Consider the following 17,805-nt stretch of genomic DNA (forward strand, 5'->3'; position numbering starts at 1 on the left):
TAAATATCCAAAGAGGTTGACGTATGAATTAGGGCTTTATACAGGTTAACGTATAAAGACAGGATCATAATCAGGCAGGATTAGGTATAAAACACAAGCAAACAATATGGCTACTTCATGTTTAAACAGGTAAACAATTAGTCATGTTAAGGTATAAAAGTATAAAATGCAGGTAAACAGTAAGACAGGTTTAAGTATAAAACACAGGTAAATAATCAGACAGGTTTAGGTATAAAACACAGGTAAACAATTAGACAGGTTTAGGTATTAAACACAAGCAAACAATCAGACAGGTTTATGTATCAAACACAGGTAAACGATATGACTACTTTACGTATAAAAACGTAAACAATTAGACAGGTTTTGGTGTAAAACCCAGCTGAACATTCAGACAGTAGTTTTTGTGTCAGCCAAATCAAAGATGGCCGCCTGTCCACCATTTTATGTTTCTGATCAGATCCGAAATCTAATGGACAAAACTACGGACAAATGAAACCTACATAGGAAATATGAGACAGGTTCACATAATTCAAGCATTATTTACGGACGGACGGAAAGGCGGATGTAGGCGATTTGAATAGTAATTGGAATGAATTGAAACATGGCGTATCAAATCATATAGTTAATATTTTAGTGATTCACTATTGGTATCTTTTATTCCTACTTTTCCAGGACCAGCAAACACGACACTTACACTCACTGGGACAGGTTTCAGCGCTGACTCCGGGAACAGTGTCACCATAGGAGGAGTGGAATGTGTTGTTACCATGTCAAACGCCACATTTATCTCCTGTAAAACGGGGATAGGTCCGAACGGAGAGCACAAAGTAAATGTACATGTTGCCGGGTCCGGTAATGCCAAGCATAACGACTCAGTCCAAACGTATACTTACAATACACGAATTCTCAGCATAAGTCCTGTTTCTACAGGTCTCGGAGGTAAATAAAAAAAAAACAAACAAACAAACAAACACGTGTATTTAAATTAATTTCCTAGAAAATGTATTATTTAAACTGTGAAAGACATACTCGGCATGATGAAAGATTCTAAACAAGTCAATAAACAAATTTATGATTGAAGTAATAGATACATTACCGACATCACTTTCTCAGACGTGACTAATGCAGTATTTGTTTTGGTTGGGATAATCATGGATTTTCCATTTCTTTGAAATATCATTCCTACCTTTCCGATTTTTAGTGTTTACATGTATCACTTGCTTCGATTATCAAAGAATGGATTCAGTTTTAACAATATCCGTGACAATAACAATATCGACAGCTGGCATACAAATTAAGAATACAGTCTTTCATGAGACATAGGTTAAAGTGAAAGCTTGAAGTGAATGACAACTTTTTTTCTGTAAGAATGTGTACATGTTAATAAAAAAGTTCTGTTTTTTTAATTGATTTTTGTGGTAACGTTCATGAACATTGTATATTATGTTATATTTAGTAGCATATGACAAGTTTAACATGTACAATTAGCAAGCAATCAAATATTAATTGATAGGAGGAGTACCCATAACTATTCAGGGATATGGCTTTAGCGGTACCGTGGTGCCATCAGTCGACTCAAAGGAGTGTAAAGTCATATCAGTGTCTTATGCAGATTTGGTTTGTGCCATCCCATCTAGGGTAAGTATTCTCACTGAAATGATGCTATATATTGCCTGGTATCAGAACACTGTGACACGGGACGTATACTACTTTATTATATGACTGGTATTTTTCTTGCAGCTGATTTGTCAAAACCGTCATGAAAAGTCCGATGAACCGTATCGTTTCTTATTTTTTGGGGAAATAGATAATATCGGTATTGATCAAGACATTTCATGCCCGTTTTGACCAATCAGCTGCATGAAAAATACCAGTCATATAACAATATACAATTATTGACTATAAGGTTGATACAAGGATTTATCAACCCGCAAAAGCGATATTCACATCGGCCTTAGTGAATATCGCTTTTAAGGGTTGATAAATCCTTGTATCAACCTAATAGAGAGTCAATAATTGTATAGTATCGATCAGTCTTTCCACGTGTCATTGAATCAGAACACAGTGATGTACTAAAAAACCTTAATTAACTGATATATCCTAACGGAAATCATAAATCTATATCATATAACCGTACAAAACTGATGTTGCCATGGTAACGTGGTACAATTTGATTTTTAATCGGTTAGTGGCTTTACTCTGTTGATAAACCTTTGTAATATTTTAGCTTTTATATTTATTTCAATAATCAATCAAAGATTTGTACAATGGGCAGAAGGCACTTCAATAAATGACATATATTCGGTGTAATATTAACATTGAATACAGCAGAGTCGACTGAAAAAGTAATCTGCATCGCGTGGCTGTTATTTTTTTTCTCTTTCTCTTTTATCTCCTTAATGTTTTGTTACTTCTTTATCTCCTTAGTTATGCTATTTCTGCCTTCTTTATCTCCTCAGTAATGCTGTTTCCTCCTTCTGTATCTCCTTAGTGATGCTGTTCCTGTCTTTATCTCCTTAGTGATGCTGTTTCTTCCTTCTTTATCTCCTTAGTAATGCTATTTCTTCCTTCTTTATCTCCTTAGTGATGCTATTTCTGCCTTCTTTATCTCCTTAGTGATGCTATTTCTGCCTTCTTGATCTCCTCAGTAATGCTGTTTCTTCCTTCTTTATCTCATTAGTGATGCTGTTTCTGCCTTATTTGTCTCCTCAGTAATGCTGTTTCTGCCTTCTTTATCTCCTTAGTGTTGCTGTTCCTGTCTTCTTTATCTCCTTAGTGTTGCTGTTCCTGTCTTCTTTATCTCCTTAGTGTTACTGTTCCTGTCTTCTTCATCTCCTCAGTAATGCTGTTTCTTCCTTCTGTATCTCCTTAGTTATGCTGTTTCTGCCTTCTTTATCTCCTCAGTAATACTGTTTCTTCCTTCTTTATCTCCTTAGTGATGCTGTTTCTGCCTTATTTATCTCCTTAGTAATGCTGTGTCTTCCTTCTGTATCCCCTTAGTGTTGCTGTTCCTGTCTTCTTCATCTCCTTAGTGTTGCTGTTCCTGTCTTCTTTATCTCCTTAGTGTTGCTGTTCCTGTCTTCTTTATCTCCTTAGTGTTGCTGTTCCTGTCTTCTTTATCTCCTTAGTGTTGCTGTTCCTGTCTTCTTTATCTCCTTAGTGTTGCTGTGTCTTCCTTCTGTATCCCCTTAGTGTTGCTGTTCCTGTCTTCTTTATCTCCTTAGTGTTGCTGTTCCTGTCTTCTTTATCTCCTTAGTGTTGCTGTTCCTGTCTTCTTTATCTGTTCCTGTCTTCTTTATCTCCTTAGTGTTGCTGTTCCTGTCTTCTTTAATGCTGTGTCTTCCTTCTGTATCCCCTTAGTGTTGCTGTTCCTGTCTTCTTTATCTCCTTAGTGTTGCTGTTCCTGTCTTCTTTATCTCCTTAGTGTTGCTGTTCCTGTCTTCTTTATCTCCTTAGTGTTGCTGTTCCTGTCTTCTTTATCTCCTTAGTGTTGCTGTTCCTGTCTTCTTTATCTCCTTAGTGATGCTGTTTCTGCCATCTTTATCTCATCAGTAATGCTGTTTCTGCCTTCTTTATCTCCTTAGTGATGCTGTTTTTTCCTTCTTTATCTCTTTAGTGATGCTGTTTTTTCCTTCTTTATCTCTTTAGTGATGCTGTTTTTTCCTTCTTTATCTCCTTATTAATGCTGTTTCTGCCTTCTTTATCTCCTTATTGATGCTGTTTCTTCCTTTTTTTTATCTCCTTAGTGATGCTGTTTCTGCCTTCTGTATCTCCTTAGTAGTGCTGTTTCTGCCATCTCCTTCGTGATGGTGTTTCCACCTTTTATACCCTCTCATTGATCTTAAGAACCTGTAATGAAAATCTCATTTTGTTAAATTAAATATCAAAAGCTAAATTTAGAGGAGGTACACATGCCATCCTTTCCATTATTGAAAATCGATAGATATCGTGCAACATTGTCATCAGAAGAGTCAGTAAACGAGAGAGATCGTCTATATATACATCTACATTTCAGGTTTCAGGTGGCACTGTTGACGTTGCTGTCGAGTACGTTTTCCAGAATGTCACTGCTGTGGACAGTCTTAACGACAGTTTTACCTATAATGAGTCTCTGACTCCACGAGTAACAGATATAACTCCTACTGTGACGGGTGTCGGGGGTAAGCTTCGCTACATTTCAGTTTCTATTTCATTGTTGGTCAGAGTATATACTAACATATTAGCCATTCACACATTCAGCATACATTTTTTCCTTGATTGTAACCCATATTAGGTTTTGCTTGTTGGCCAATTTCTTTTCATTTTGATCTTTGCAATGAAAATTATTCTGAAACAATAAAAAATAAGACATCAAACAGTTCTAAGTGACCGAGGACGTGAATATGACATCATTATTTAGTTGTAGCAATGGCATTAGAAATGTTGCATCTTGGTTTTATCGAAGACCACAGAAAAACTAAGCTACGACTTAATATTTTGGTAATGAGATTGAAATCGACAACCAGACACCATAACGACACAACACTCAATCGGACAACAAGTCGTTTTGATAATGTCATGAATATACTCTCATAATCAAAATATTTAGTTCTAGTGGGCATCGTTTTGTTATGATTTGCGATACAAAATTGTTTTCGATAGCACGGTTGTTAGATTGGTTGGTCGCGTTTGTTGTATGTGTATAATGACCATTGAATTATGTTTTCCCGATGTGATTTCGCGTTGTTGTATAACCTGTTTTCAATTCTATAACATGATCATACTTATTGGGATCGCCTAGGATTTACAAGAAAACGCGGTAAATGGAAAAAGAGATTCCTTGCGGAACTCCTAATTTTCTCCTTCTTCTACGTTTTCATCAGTTTTAATGTGAATAAGAACACTATCATCACCTTGACATATTCAAATAGCCCTACGTTCATTGTCTGTGGTCCGTCCATCAGAACGTACATTTACGGTCCATCAGAACGTACGTTTACGGTCTATCAGAACGGGTCCATCAGAACGCACGTTTACGTTCCATCAGAACGTTCGTTTACGGTCCATCAGAACGTAGGTTTACGGTCCGTCAGAACGTATGTTTACGGTCCATCAGAACGTAGGTTTACGGTCCGTCAGAACGTAGGTTTACGGTCCGTCAGAACGTAGGTTTACGGTCCACCAAGACGTACTTTTACGGTCCATCAGAACGTATGTGTACGGTCCATCAGAACGTAAGTTTACGGTCCGTCAGGACGTATGTGTACGGTCCGTCAGAACGTAGGTTTACGGTCCGTCAGGACGTATGTGTACGGTCCATCAGAACGTAGGTTTACGGTCCGTCAGAACGTATGTACGGTTACGTAGGTTTACGGTCCGTCAGAACGTAGGTTTACGGTCCGTCAGAACGTATGTGTACGGTCCATCAGAACGTATGTTTACGGTCCGTCAGAACGTATGTGTACGGTCCATCAGAACGTAGGTTTACGGTCCGTCAGAACGTAGGTTTACGGTCCATCAGAACGTAGGTTTACGGTCCGTCAGAACGTATGTGTACGGTCCATCAGAACGTAGGTTTACGGTCCGTCAGAACGTATGTGTACGGTCCATCAGAACGTAGGTTTACGGTCTATCAGAACGTACGTTAACAGGGAATCAGAACGGGTCCATCAGAACGTAGGTTTGCGGTCCATCAGAACGTATGTTTACGTTCCATCAGAACGGGTCCATCAGAACGCACGTTTACGGTCCATCAGAACGTATGTGTACGGTCCATCAGAACGTAGGTTTACGGTCCGTCAGAACGTAGGTTTACGGTCCGTCAGGACATACAGTCGGAAACATTTTTATTTTTTGTTATTGCTATTTCTTGAAAAGTGCCGAAAGAATCTCTCTGAAATCACATATGCAAATTTCCATTGGTCTCTACTTGTCCCGGTTTATGATAGGGAAAAATGCTAAATGGCCGGCATGCGGCGATCTTGGATTTAGCTGCTATAAATCATTACCGCTAATCGTTAAGAAGAACTTTTCAAATTTTCATTAAATTCCTGGCTAAAACACAGAAAGTAAAAATAAAAGGAATGAAATGTCAAACTTCAAAGAGCTAATACGGATTCTATTTTCAAACTAGTTCCGTGAAATTAGAGTTTAAATAAAGGATCTGTGTTCATGTTGGGTTTTTTTTTTTTTTTGTCGTTCTTGTTTAAAGTAGCCAAAGGAAGATTTCAAACTTATAGCTACCTGACATCTTAGAGATATTTGTTAGGCTTTTGACATTAAAATATCAGGTAGCCATCACTGATCGACAAAGTAAACTGTCAAGCCGTTTATATTTTAAAAAATGTATGGTATGTTTAAGTTTTCGGATCAACAAATACAAACTCTTTAAAGTGCATTTTTGTCATACAACAGGAGGAGAGGTTTTGGTTATCAATGGTACTGGATTCGGAGAACAGAATGAGGGCATGTTGATGCTTGGCGATACACAGCTAAACATCCTTAACTACACCGATACTCAAGTGATCGCAGAGTTACCTCCCTGTGCTGCAGGAAGTCACTCGGTCAAGCTAATCGCCGGAGGGGAAGGCTATGCCCTGGATTCGTAATTATATTTGCTTCCCATTTTTATCATTTTTATTCAGTTTAACACGTTTTTGTTATACACTCAGAAAAATCCTTAAGATTGAATGTACCTGTTAGTAACAACGTAATTACTGTCTTGTTTTTTTATTTCGGATTGTTGTCAAAGATTGTACAAAAGACACACAAGTGACTAATTCCTTCTCAAATAGCTTTAGAGTTACATAGAGCCTGGCTAAACAATGAACTGACTTGTATTATACAGCTGTTTCATCCTTCCAGCACTCGCCCTAAGAGGCGAATGAGGAAGATCCAACGTGATCGAAAAAAACGTCAAAATGTAAATTTGGAGGTACACTATAATTCTATAAAATTTGATATTTGTTATCATTGTTTGTTACGTTCCGTACATGTATAAATTCTGAGGCGTGCAACAATATCGAATGAATTAAAATATGTGTCGGGTTACAGCAAACATTGGATATTAAAAGTCTAACTGCAGTGTCTACAACCTGCAGTATCTAAGATTGTACAAAAGACCCACAAGTGAAAAGTGTATTTTTTACTTTCATGATCTATCTTCTCCCCGTAATACTTAGTTTTTTCCGGGCATTATAGGGTTCCCTTGTTTCAACCTCTATCATATGTATATTAGTTTTTATCATTATCTCAAAATTCATACATGTTTAAATCAACTAAAACACGAATCTTTAAATTTTAAGTCCAACATCAACCTATCTTATTGCCTTTCGTCCGTGGTCTGGCATACGGCATCTGTACACCTCAGGTCACTGTCTATCCGTTTTGATAATGGGGATAACCTTCATCCTCTTTCAAGGTCATAGGGGTCAACTGTGAGAAAATCTTTCCCCAGTAACCAATAGGTACAACGTTTACTATTAAAGAGACTACTAGTGATAATATTTAGAAAAAAAAACATGAGTCGAAGTTCAGCTTCCGATTTTCGGAGTTGGACAAAAATAATTTTTCAGTTGTACATTCTAGGGTCTAAATATATGATATATAAATTCCGTGAATAGTTGGCCAGAATATTTATGGAAATGATTGACTTTTAGTGAAGAGGTTGTTGAAAAGCTCGTGAAATTGCTAGCTGGCAATGTTTTTAGTTTGATTTTTATCACGAATGATTCGCATTACAGAAACAACAACATACCCAACATTACATGTGAACTGCGCGTAGATAAAATGTTTCCAATGAGTGGCTCAGTTCACGGCGGAAGTATCATCACTTTAATTGGTGCTGGGTTCTCCGAGGACGTCAACGTCAAGGTTGGAGATCACGAATGTGACATAAAAACGGTTTCAGAAAACCGAATTATTTGTCAAATAGAACATACCCAAAAGGTGATTCGTGTAACTACGAATAAAGACTACCGACCAGGTAAGACCACTTCATTTTTAATTAAATTTATGAACTGTTATCTTCAAGAGGTTCATATCTTTAGCCGATCTTAATTAGATGACTGGCTATTCATATTATTCTATTTCTGTGCACCGTCGTCCTTGAACATGTCTTGTTATCGCTATTTCGGAAAAATCACTAGATGGATCTTCGTCAGATTTTACACTTAGCTTCCCTGTGGCCCCGTCAAGTGCATCGTTCCATTTTCCGATTGACATGTAAAACAACATAGCTATTTATAGAATTTGATGGGAAAAGTTAGTCATTGTAATTTTCTTTCTGGATTTTTCTATTCAAATTTGCTATTTGGGGATCACCTCTTTTCTGGTTGTACGTTACTTCATTTTTACACTGATCCGGAAACAACAGGACCGAAGATAACCATTTTTTGACAGTAATAGTTTAACCATGCTTGAAGAAGTACTGGATGAATTTTTCCTAAATTTCAAAATTTCCTTGTTGTGCTTTTTTGATTTTGAAAAAAAAAATCAGAGATACAAAATGGCCGACTGGCTAATAATACTGTGTATGGTCATTTGTTACTATTATTTCTTGGCATGTACTGAAATGATCTCGAAATTTGTTTTAGGATTTTTATTGTCCCTTCCTTTACTCATTAACACTGTCAGAAAACAGTATCCTGACAACTTCATCGTATCTTACAGCCGAATATTATTATTGCTATTTCTTAAGAGAAATCTCCAAATTTCATATAATTAAGAACAAATAAAAGGAAAGAAAAGGAAAAATGAGAAAGAGAATATAAGCATTCTTGAAAGAACAAATATCTCTCTGGAATCTTTTGTCTAGTACTTCTAAATATGGAATAAATCACCAAACAGATCCATTTAGAATTGAAGAAAGTCAATAACACAACTCACTACTTCAGAAGTACATTCTCCATTACCAAAACCGGATAGTAAAAAAAAAATTTAAAAATTTTAAAAAAACCGTTACAGTATTATACAGGATTCAGTCATTTCGTGATAATTTTACAAATAAGAAAAATCATAATAAAGTATATATTCTTTATTTCATATCGGAACCAAATTCACTGAAAAAAACGACTTGCATCCAAAGTATGCTGGCATTATTCTGTGAAATATTTGTTTATTGTGTTTTAAGTGCATTTACTGAAAGATAATCTTAGCAATGATACATAACCCTTCTTAATTATTGTTACTGTGCAGACAAAAGTCATTCGAAAGCCTGGGTCAATGATAAAGTTCTATTTATTTGGGACTTCGCTGGCTTTCCAAACATGCAGATTCAGATCATTGAAACGTCAGACATGCAGTCCAGAACGCCTAGTGGATTTGACTGTGGCCCGGCTGTAGGGACAGGTAAAGTTTAGATTTCGTACATCACATTTACTGTATGCTAAATTCAATGTACATGTTCATTATATTACTACATTTGCGGGTTGTAAATTCGGTCAAAATATTATGCGATTGTTCGTCTGATTCAGTATCCGAATGTTCAATTATTCATCTGAATCAGTATAAGACAGTAGAATAGAATTTCTCATAACACAATCAGTAGAAGATTAGAGTGTGGCGTTTCAATGACTACATGGTCACCTTCATCTTATAACACAACTGGTACAAGATTAGAGTGTGACGTTTCGATGACTACAGGGTTACCTTCATCTTATAACACAACCAGTAGAAGGTTAGAGTGTGGCGTTTCGATGACTACAGGGTTACCTTCATCTTATAACACAACCAGTAGAAGACTAGAGTGTGGCGTTTCGATGACTACATGGTCACCTTCATATTATAACTTCTATTCTGTTGACATTACCAATCTGAAGAAAAACGTTCAAAATGAAACAAAGAAAGAAGACAAATTCAATTTCTAGACCGTTTGTCCGACTATATAACAAGGTTTTAAAATTGGATAAATAACAAAGCATGTGACCGTAAATGTTTCATTTTTTACGTAAATAAGAAAATAACGCTACATTATCACCCTTTACAATGGTGCCTTGTGATATTAGGCTACTTTCGAAAGAAAAGATTACAAGCATCGCTCAGTTTCCAAGTATAAAATTTACAAATATTAACAAATAGCACTGACCATTGACCGAATAAGAAATCACAAAGATCTCTCTGTAATTAGTAAATACTGTCTTTTTCTTCGTGTAATGTTTTTGGAGTGTCTGTGTACATCATTCCTTTGCAGCACATAATTTGCTCTAGTTTTATCAAATCTGAGCTTGGATTATCGTTACGTCAACATGTCGGACACTCCTTGCTGTTTCCGAATACAGAAATTCAAGAATTCCTCTGTAATTAGGAATAAGCACGTGTTAGTAATTCCGTGCTGTCTGTTTCAGAACGCAGTAATTACAGGAATTCCTTGGTGATTAGTAAATAGCACGTTGGTATTTCCTTGCTGTTTCAGAATACAGCGATTATAAAGGTGTTTCTGGAATTAGTCATTTATGTCCTATTTGTTAATAGCTGATGCAGCGTTCCCTAGTTAATAAGTAGTTCAGGTATTAGTATTGAGATAACGCACTCTCCTAGGTTTAAAAATTGATCTTAAATAATTGATATATGTCCGTGGCATACAGTTGTTTATATTAAGTGAAAATAATAAAAAGGCCATGTTTACTGTCTTCATAAATACGTTTCTACTATCTTACCTCATTTATCTCACCTTAATGAGTATTTCATAGCTACGTAGATTTCCAATGAAACGATATAGCCTTTATATGAAATTATAAATATATCGCAACCATGGGGGAAATAAAACCAGTGGTTTGGTATATCACTTGAATCAGATTCGTTTTGTGAAAATAATACTTCATTACCTTAATCTGAACATATATTATTCTCGCTCTATATACTTTATTGACGCTCTTTATTGACGCCATAATGCGTTGGCCATTATCAAGATATAAAATCACACGCGGTGCTTGTATATGCGGAATAACATTATCAATAGTTTTCCTATTTCAGGTACATGCATGGTACAATTAAACAAACCTGGACGTGTTTATTACTGGTCATCCTGCATTGACAAAGACTGCCAATACCAGTATCACGATTTTATTGATGTTTATGACCTCGTCTCTTCAGCAGTAAAACTTAAAGTGGATTTAAATGGCATAGAGGCTTCCTATAACACCGAGTCTGGTAAATTTCCCGTTTATGATTCATTCTTAAATATTTCTACTTCCCTCCAAAGTTAATTATTTATGTATTGTTTTTTGTATATGAAATTTGACACATACACAGACTTTTTTTGAGTAAACAGTGATTAGTACAGCTTTTATATAAATATCGTATAAAAATGCAAAATGATATACACGTCAAGGAAATCAATTATTGTGTAGTTGGTAAGAAAGTAAATGTCATGCATATAATTACAACAGAGTAAAGATAAAAGGAAGTTTATGTCATACATCTGTTTACATGGATACTAAGTATAGACATGCGCAAATGCCTGTTTAAACTCATCACCTAAATATTAACTCACAGACACTGGGCATTTCTATGTCTATCTCAGTATAATTTACCATTAGTGCAAAATTTGTTGGAAATGAATTAAAGTCAAAATCACTCCCCCTTTTTACAAGAAATATATCAGCAGTCATTAACACAATGTGTGTATTTCGTCTCTCAATGAACAAGTAATTTAGAACCGTTATTGAGTAATAATGTTAAACGGCATACACAAAGCACTCTTAGCACTATGTTTCGTCATATTGGAATTTTAAATATCTTATTTAATGGTATTGTGAAATTATGTCAAATTTAACAGGAGTGACCGACCCTGCAGATTCCAGTGCTTGTCCGGCTACAACCGCCAGTATTATCGGCTGTCAGGGCGATGATCCCACAGGAACAGACGCCTCCTATTTCTATTTCTCTTTTCGGACTTGCATGACGTCTTCTGTTGATTCGATAGACAAAAACAACGGAACATCAAGAACTGAAGTGACAATAACCGGAACGGGATTTTCCACAGTTAACTGTCAGAATGAAATCAGGTTCGGCGACTATACATGTACACCAAAATCAAGTTCCAGAACCAGTGTCACGTGCGTGACAGATATATCGAATACCCCGGATGTAGGACGTCCTGGAATCATAAACACTCGCGTTCATAATTTAGGATACGCTACAAATAAAGCCGAGTTAACTTTTGTCCTGTTACCACTTTTAAGTTCGATAACGCCGACCAGAGGATCATTGGGAGGGAGCACAATCATTGATATTTCTGGTACTGGATTTGTTAATGGAATCGACAAGAGTTGTAAAGATTACATCACAGTTACGTTTGGAGGATACGAATGCGAGGTTACCAATTGTTCCTATACTTCACTTACATGTATCAACCCACCGTCTTTTACCGCGAAAGAAGTAACCGTTGTTGTCGCTATAGGCCAGGGAAACACGAAAGTACCTGCTACCTGTGAATCCTCTTGCAAATTTACCTATTCTGAAGATGCTACGCCAACTATTACAGGTGTAATGCCTGTTTCTGTATCTGGAAACACGACTCTTTATCTCAACGGAACTCTATTTGGCACAAATCAAGAGTCTGTTTCTGTATTCCTGTCCTCTAATGCTGTATCGGAAACATATGCATGCAGCCTGCAGTCAGCACCAACGGATACAGAAATTCAGTGTAATGTTGGTCCTCTTCCAGTTGGGGTGAATAACATAAATGTTCACGTCGCGGGAAGAGGGGATGCTACTGGACACGCCCATGTAACCAGTACGGACACGGTATCAGATATTTCGCCCAACTCTGGAGGCGTAAACGGTGGGACTCTGTTAACCATAACAGGCAATGGATTTCTATCGGACACGACAGTTAAACTTAACAATAAGTTATGTATGGTTTCGTTCGTCAACCTTTCTACTGTCGTATGTTCCACGCCAGCCAATGACGAAAAATCATTTAAGGTCGTTGTGAAATCCAATAAGGTAATGTATTTCTTATACTTTTATGTCTTGCTATCCTTTTCCTAATCATTTGGTAAAGAATAAGTCGAAATTTCGTGTCGCCAAGAAAGTGTTTTTGCTACGTAAATTTCTAAATCAACTATCAATGTGATATAATAGTTTTCAACTTTTTTTTTTTTTTTTTTTTTTTTTGTGATTCCACTCAGCTCACTTTTTTTTTTTTTTTTTTGTCATTGAAAATTGTTAGTACAGCTTCCGTTTGGGGCTGATCACCTGAATGGTGTTGAATAAATCACATAATCTATTCTTTGTAATTTGTTGCATTTGAATACTTCCAGATAACGTTTCCCAAACTGTCATTTTACTACAACCAGAGCGCCACACCGAATATAAGCGCTGTTACACCTTCTACCGGAACACATGGCACAGCCATAACGATCAAAGGCACTAATTTTGGCTCTCAGAACAGTCTTAACGACGTCTTCATAGAAAACTCGCGATGCAATGTGACGTCTTCTTCAGAGGTTCAAATTGAATGCATTGCAGGAAGTATGTCAGCAGGGACATATAACCTTGTAGTATATGTAGCCGAAATTGGAAAATCTAACGAGGACATGGAGTTTACTTTCGAAATAACAGCTAAAAGCATATCTCCAAGTACAGGTAATTATGATCCATAAAGAATCTTAAATAGTATATTTACTATAGGTTTTCCTGAACACCTGGTCTTATTCTCCTTTCACTTTTTCGGGGGTTACCGTTTAACAAAAAACACTCCTCTGTTTCTCTTCAGGTGGCATAGCTAACTCGTTTTACTGGTAGATACCAGAGTTGGAAAGGAATAACAGTTGTTCACACTCGGCACGTAGATTGTGTCTGGGGAGGGGTGATGTTTTCAGACTTTTTTGTTGGAAATACCTTTTTCTTATATATTTATCATCAAGCTGGGATATACTTGGTATATTCGGAGAGACCCCTGCCGGCCTCACTCTCACTGCCCGTTGGAGTTGGGTTATGAGTCATTTAATGTTTGTCTTTTTTAATAATTATTCTGCTGTTGTAGAAATGCCACACCTAACTTTAACAATGGGTCTAGGACGCCCTCCGAGAGTAATATTTAATTAGAATTTGCGTTGGAAACTTATGGGAAAAAATAGGTCATTCCTGTTCCAGGGAAGGGATAACGAATCCCTCAGGTAATACTTTTAATTCTGCATTTCCTCATTTAGTGGTAGAAAAGTCGGTTCTGAAGTATACCTATCTATGCCACCAGAGGCGAAGTCTCTACATGGATATCTCTCTTTTGTATCTTTTTATATATATATATAATATATATATCTGTGTGTGCGTGGCGCGTGTGTGTGTGTGTGTGTGTGTGTGTGTGTGTGTGTGTGTGTGTGTGTGTGTGTGTGTGTGTGTGTGTGTGTGTGTGTGTGTGTGCGTATATATATATGTTTAATTAGATTCATCAATGGTGCAATTGGGTATTCTCCATTGGCGGGAAGGTACTTTGCCCGAACTGAATTTTCTGTTTCGTGACCTGACCATTCCTCTTGGAAATCAGTAAATCACACTATCTGTAAGGAAATAAATGATGCAATTGAGAGAGCCAGGTGACCATTAACTACCCTGATGCTCTTGTGTGTATCATAGAAAACAAGTTTCAGGTGTGATATAATTTTATATGTCTTGCAAGTCGATATGAATCGCAAAATGATCAATCAATCGTTTGTGTGACATTTAAGCTATTACAGTATGTATTATTTTGTAGGGAATCCAATTTCTCTGATTTGGAGATTGCTCTCAGTTCATGAATTGTTTTGTCAACGCATTCTGGAAATAAGTTGAAGTATATTTCGATTGATTGGATGTATTTATCTACGATTAAAACCTGAATATGATAAAGCGAGTTAAGGAAAGTAAATATAATTATGCGCAATGGGAATACATTATTCACAATATTATAGTATAGAACATACCAATATATAATCCATTTCTCTAAATTGAATAACTGACACTGAATTTGTTAAATGGATTAGGAAGCATGGGCGGTGGGCAAACGGTGACGATATCCGGAACTGGCTTTGACAGCAATGTATCCGTTACAATATGTAACCAAACATGCAAATCTACTTACGACAACAACTCGTCAATCACAAAACACGTCTGTGTTACATCACCAATAGAAGGTAAGGAACTGTATAAAATGTGTGTACGTTCGTAGTTATTTTTTAAATGAAGTTACCGTTTGGTGAGAAATACCATAATCACGTGCACATTAAATCGACTTATCGTGTAAATATAATTCTCGATACGACAAATGACTGCTGCATTGTTTGTATTTTCTCTCGTCTATAATCCAAGCATATTGCGATCATTGGTAATGATTGAACGGATTGATGTGGACTATTTGACGCATGTTAAGGAACACTTATAATCAAAGAGTAAACTTATTTTTGTTATTATAAAAAATTATGTAAGTGTTTAAAAATGATAAGCAGTTACATATTTGAAGCAATATTAAAAAAAAATAAAGATATTATCTTACAGCATAATTGACATCCAGATTGCAAAACTCGTTGAACAATTTTTACCCTAGAAAATAATAATCTATTTGAGAAATCATTTTGGTGATAAAATATACAATATAAAATGAAACTACCGTCTCACCCACCCCCTTCACCCTCTTTCGTGAAAGCGCATATGCAATAGTTATGTAAATAATATTCAAAATACTTATTCTTACCTTTTATCATCGTATCATAGCTTGTGTATTTAAATGCTTCATCCGGTTTACACTGTGTTTACCTTGTCACTTACTGTGTTATTTTCCCGAAATGAAGCCAAATTTACCATCTATGTACTTAGAACGTTTGCAATCAGTGTAAATGATCTGTGATGAATCTGACCAATCAGATAGTCAGAAAAAATTATCATTACAGAGTCCAAGCAATGACAAGTCCTTTATTTCCAGCACTTCCTGATAAACGCTTTGCAATCCAACGTGATGTCTGAGAAGTCATGAAAATGAATAAAATTGCATTAAAATTAAAATATGTCATTCTATTATCATTATAAGCATGATATTTATATTGATATAAAGAAAATAAGACAACTTACAAATCTTAATTTGTCTCCAAAAATATAAAACAATTCTCAGATATAATCAGATGAAAAGCGTGAGATTTGTTTGACTTCGTTGCGATTTTGACATGCAACCAAATCTTTAAAACTATAGAAGTTCCCATCCCTAAACATTGATTGACGAAGATTTGTTTTATCCATGAAAATTATTTATAAAATCATAATGGAGTTTACGTGAGAAAGACCTATATAAAGTCTGTATGAATCATGTGATATTTTCTAGAAGTTCTTTTCTTTTTCCAGGACAGTCCGCCATTCTTTGCAGCGTGGAAGTAGTTTCAATGAAGTCCTTTGCACAGATAGTAGATGCCTACACATATAGCCCCAACGTCACCCCTGTGGTAACAAATGTGTCTCCTAATCGTGGTGGTACTGCAGGGGGTACCACGTTGACCATTGGTGGAACGAACTTTGGGTAAGATCGCCAAATAACGGAAATTTGCGTAATTGCAGTCTAGCATAGCTGCTTGTGGTTTCTAAATATGTTCTCTTTCTTTTCCATGATATATCAAATATATGTTTCCATGCAACCCCCAAGCATATGTTCATATTTTTTCAATATTAAACAATTGTTGTTTTCAATGGAGTGATATCATGCGCATTCTCAATCTATTATCAGTTTATTGAATTCGTCCGCACTCTTGTATCCTCGAAATAGTGATTGCAGCAATTTAGCGTGGACCGGGATCTTTAGTGACCCAAATACCCACTCAGTAGTCATGAAAGGTGGTTTGGCAGCTCGTTGTAACAGTTGCAGCCTTCTACAACCTGTCATTTGTCCACCATAACTATATAAAATTTTCCAAGAAGTCTATGATTGGTGTCATGTGTGGCCATTGGCCAATGGTTAAAAACTCGCCTTTCTCGTCGACGTCCAGGGTTCGATTCCCGGAACGGATGTGGAAAGGTACTGCGTAATTTGCTCATACACAATTATCTTGGTAGTCTGGTTTTCTCCCAAAGTAAGACGGACCTCTTGCGCTCTTATGTGCGGCCAACAAGTGTGATTAACATAAGTTGGAAAAACTTGTTTCGCAATTCTAAAATTTAATTCAACCTTATGCGGTGCGGCGTGCAATGAACTATCTTTGCCAATACACATGGTCAAGGCCAACTGTACATTCAGTGTTATCCAATGAAATAATAATAGAATGCGTTGAAAATGGACCCCGGATCCGATTTCGGGGTTCAATTATCAACGTTACAAGGGTATAAGATAATTTCGTATTGAGAGGCCATCTCAGTTCACTATTTGTAATGTTGAAAAATATGGGCTTGTCGAAAATATCAAATTTCCATTCGCTATTGTAGAAGTTTACCAAATGCGTCGTTATATCATGTAGAATTTCGTTACGATTGTTACGAAAGAAATATTAAACAAAAGACAAACCACTGAATGATATCTTTCTCAAATATGTAATTGCAATATATCGTTATCCCGAACTTCTATAATTCAATGACTTGGTGTATTTCGTCTGCCATTTTAACCAAACACTCGATATCACTTAACTTGAATACTTGGAATTTTCCAACTATCCTACCGACTTCGAAAAAAGTGAGTTCGGATGTATATAATTATAACAGAGCCAAAGAATAAATCATATTCCGTTATACAACTGTTTCCTCTAGGACAAAGTTGTGAAACCTGCTTACAAAAATCAAAATTATGTTAAAAATACCAAGCAATAGAAGTCCACTTGAGAATGTTATCTCTCTCAGATTACAGTGCATGTATGTATTTTGCTATACGCTACA

The 17,805-nt window shown here is 36.3% G+C and overlaps 1 protein-coding gene across 1 annotated transcript in view; it reads left to right on the forward strand.

The window, feature by feature from the left end:
• LOC132547818 (fibrocystin-L-like) overlaps positions 1–17,805 on the forward strand; it is a 69,655-nt gene that overhangs the window by 18,883 nt on the left and 32,967 nt on the right. Inside the window, exons 17-26 of the mRNA XM_060211619.1 lie at positions 673–939; positions 1,514–1,638; positions 4,016–4,160; positions 6,394–6,583; positions 7,722–7,963; positions 9,175–9,327; positions 10,951–11,127; positions 11,756–12,927; positions 13,245–13,569; positions 16,294–16,465. Coding sequence (XP_060067602.1) covers positions 673–939; positions 1,514–1,638; positions 4,016–4,160; positions 6,394–6,583; positions 7,722–7,963; positions 9,175–9,327; positions 10,951–11,127; positions 11,756–12,927; positions 13,245–13,569; positions 16,294–16,465 — 2,968 coding nt within the window. The remainder of the gene's footprint in view (positions 1–672; positions 940–1,513; positions 1,639–4,015; positions 4,161–6,393; positions 6,584–7,721; positions 7,964–9,174; positions 9,328–10,950; positions 11,128–11,755; positions 12,928–13,244; positions 13,570–16,293; positions 16,466–17,805) is intronic.

The sequence above is a fragment of the Ylistrum balloti genome, unplaced genomic scaffold, assembly GCF_031769215.1.
Source record: "Ylistrum balloti isolate Yb309-2 unplaced genomic scaffold, AGI_CSIRO_Ybal_v1 Utg369980, whole genome shotgun sequence".
Classification (NCBI taxonomy): domain Eukaryota; kingdom Metazoa; phylum Mollusca; class Bivalvia; order Pectinida; family Pectinidae; genus Ylistrum; species Ylistrum balloti.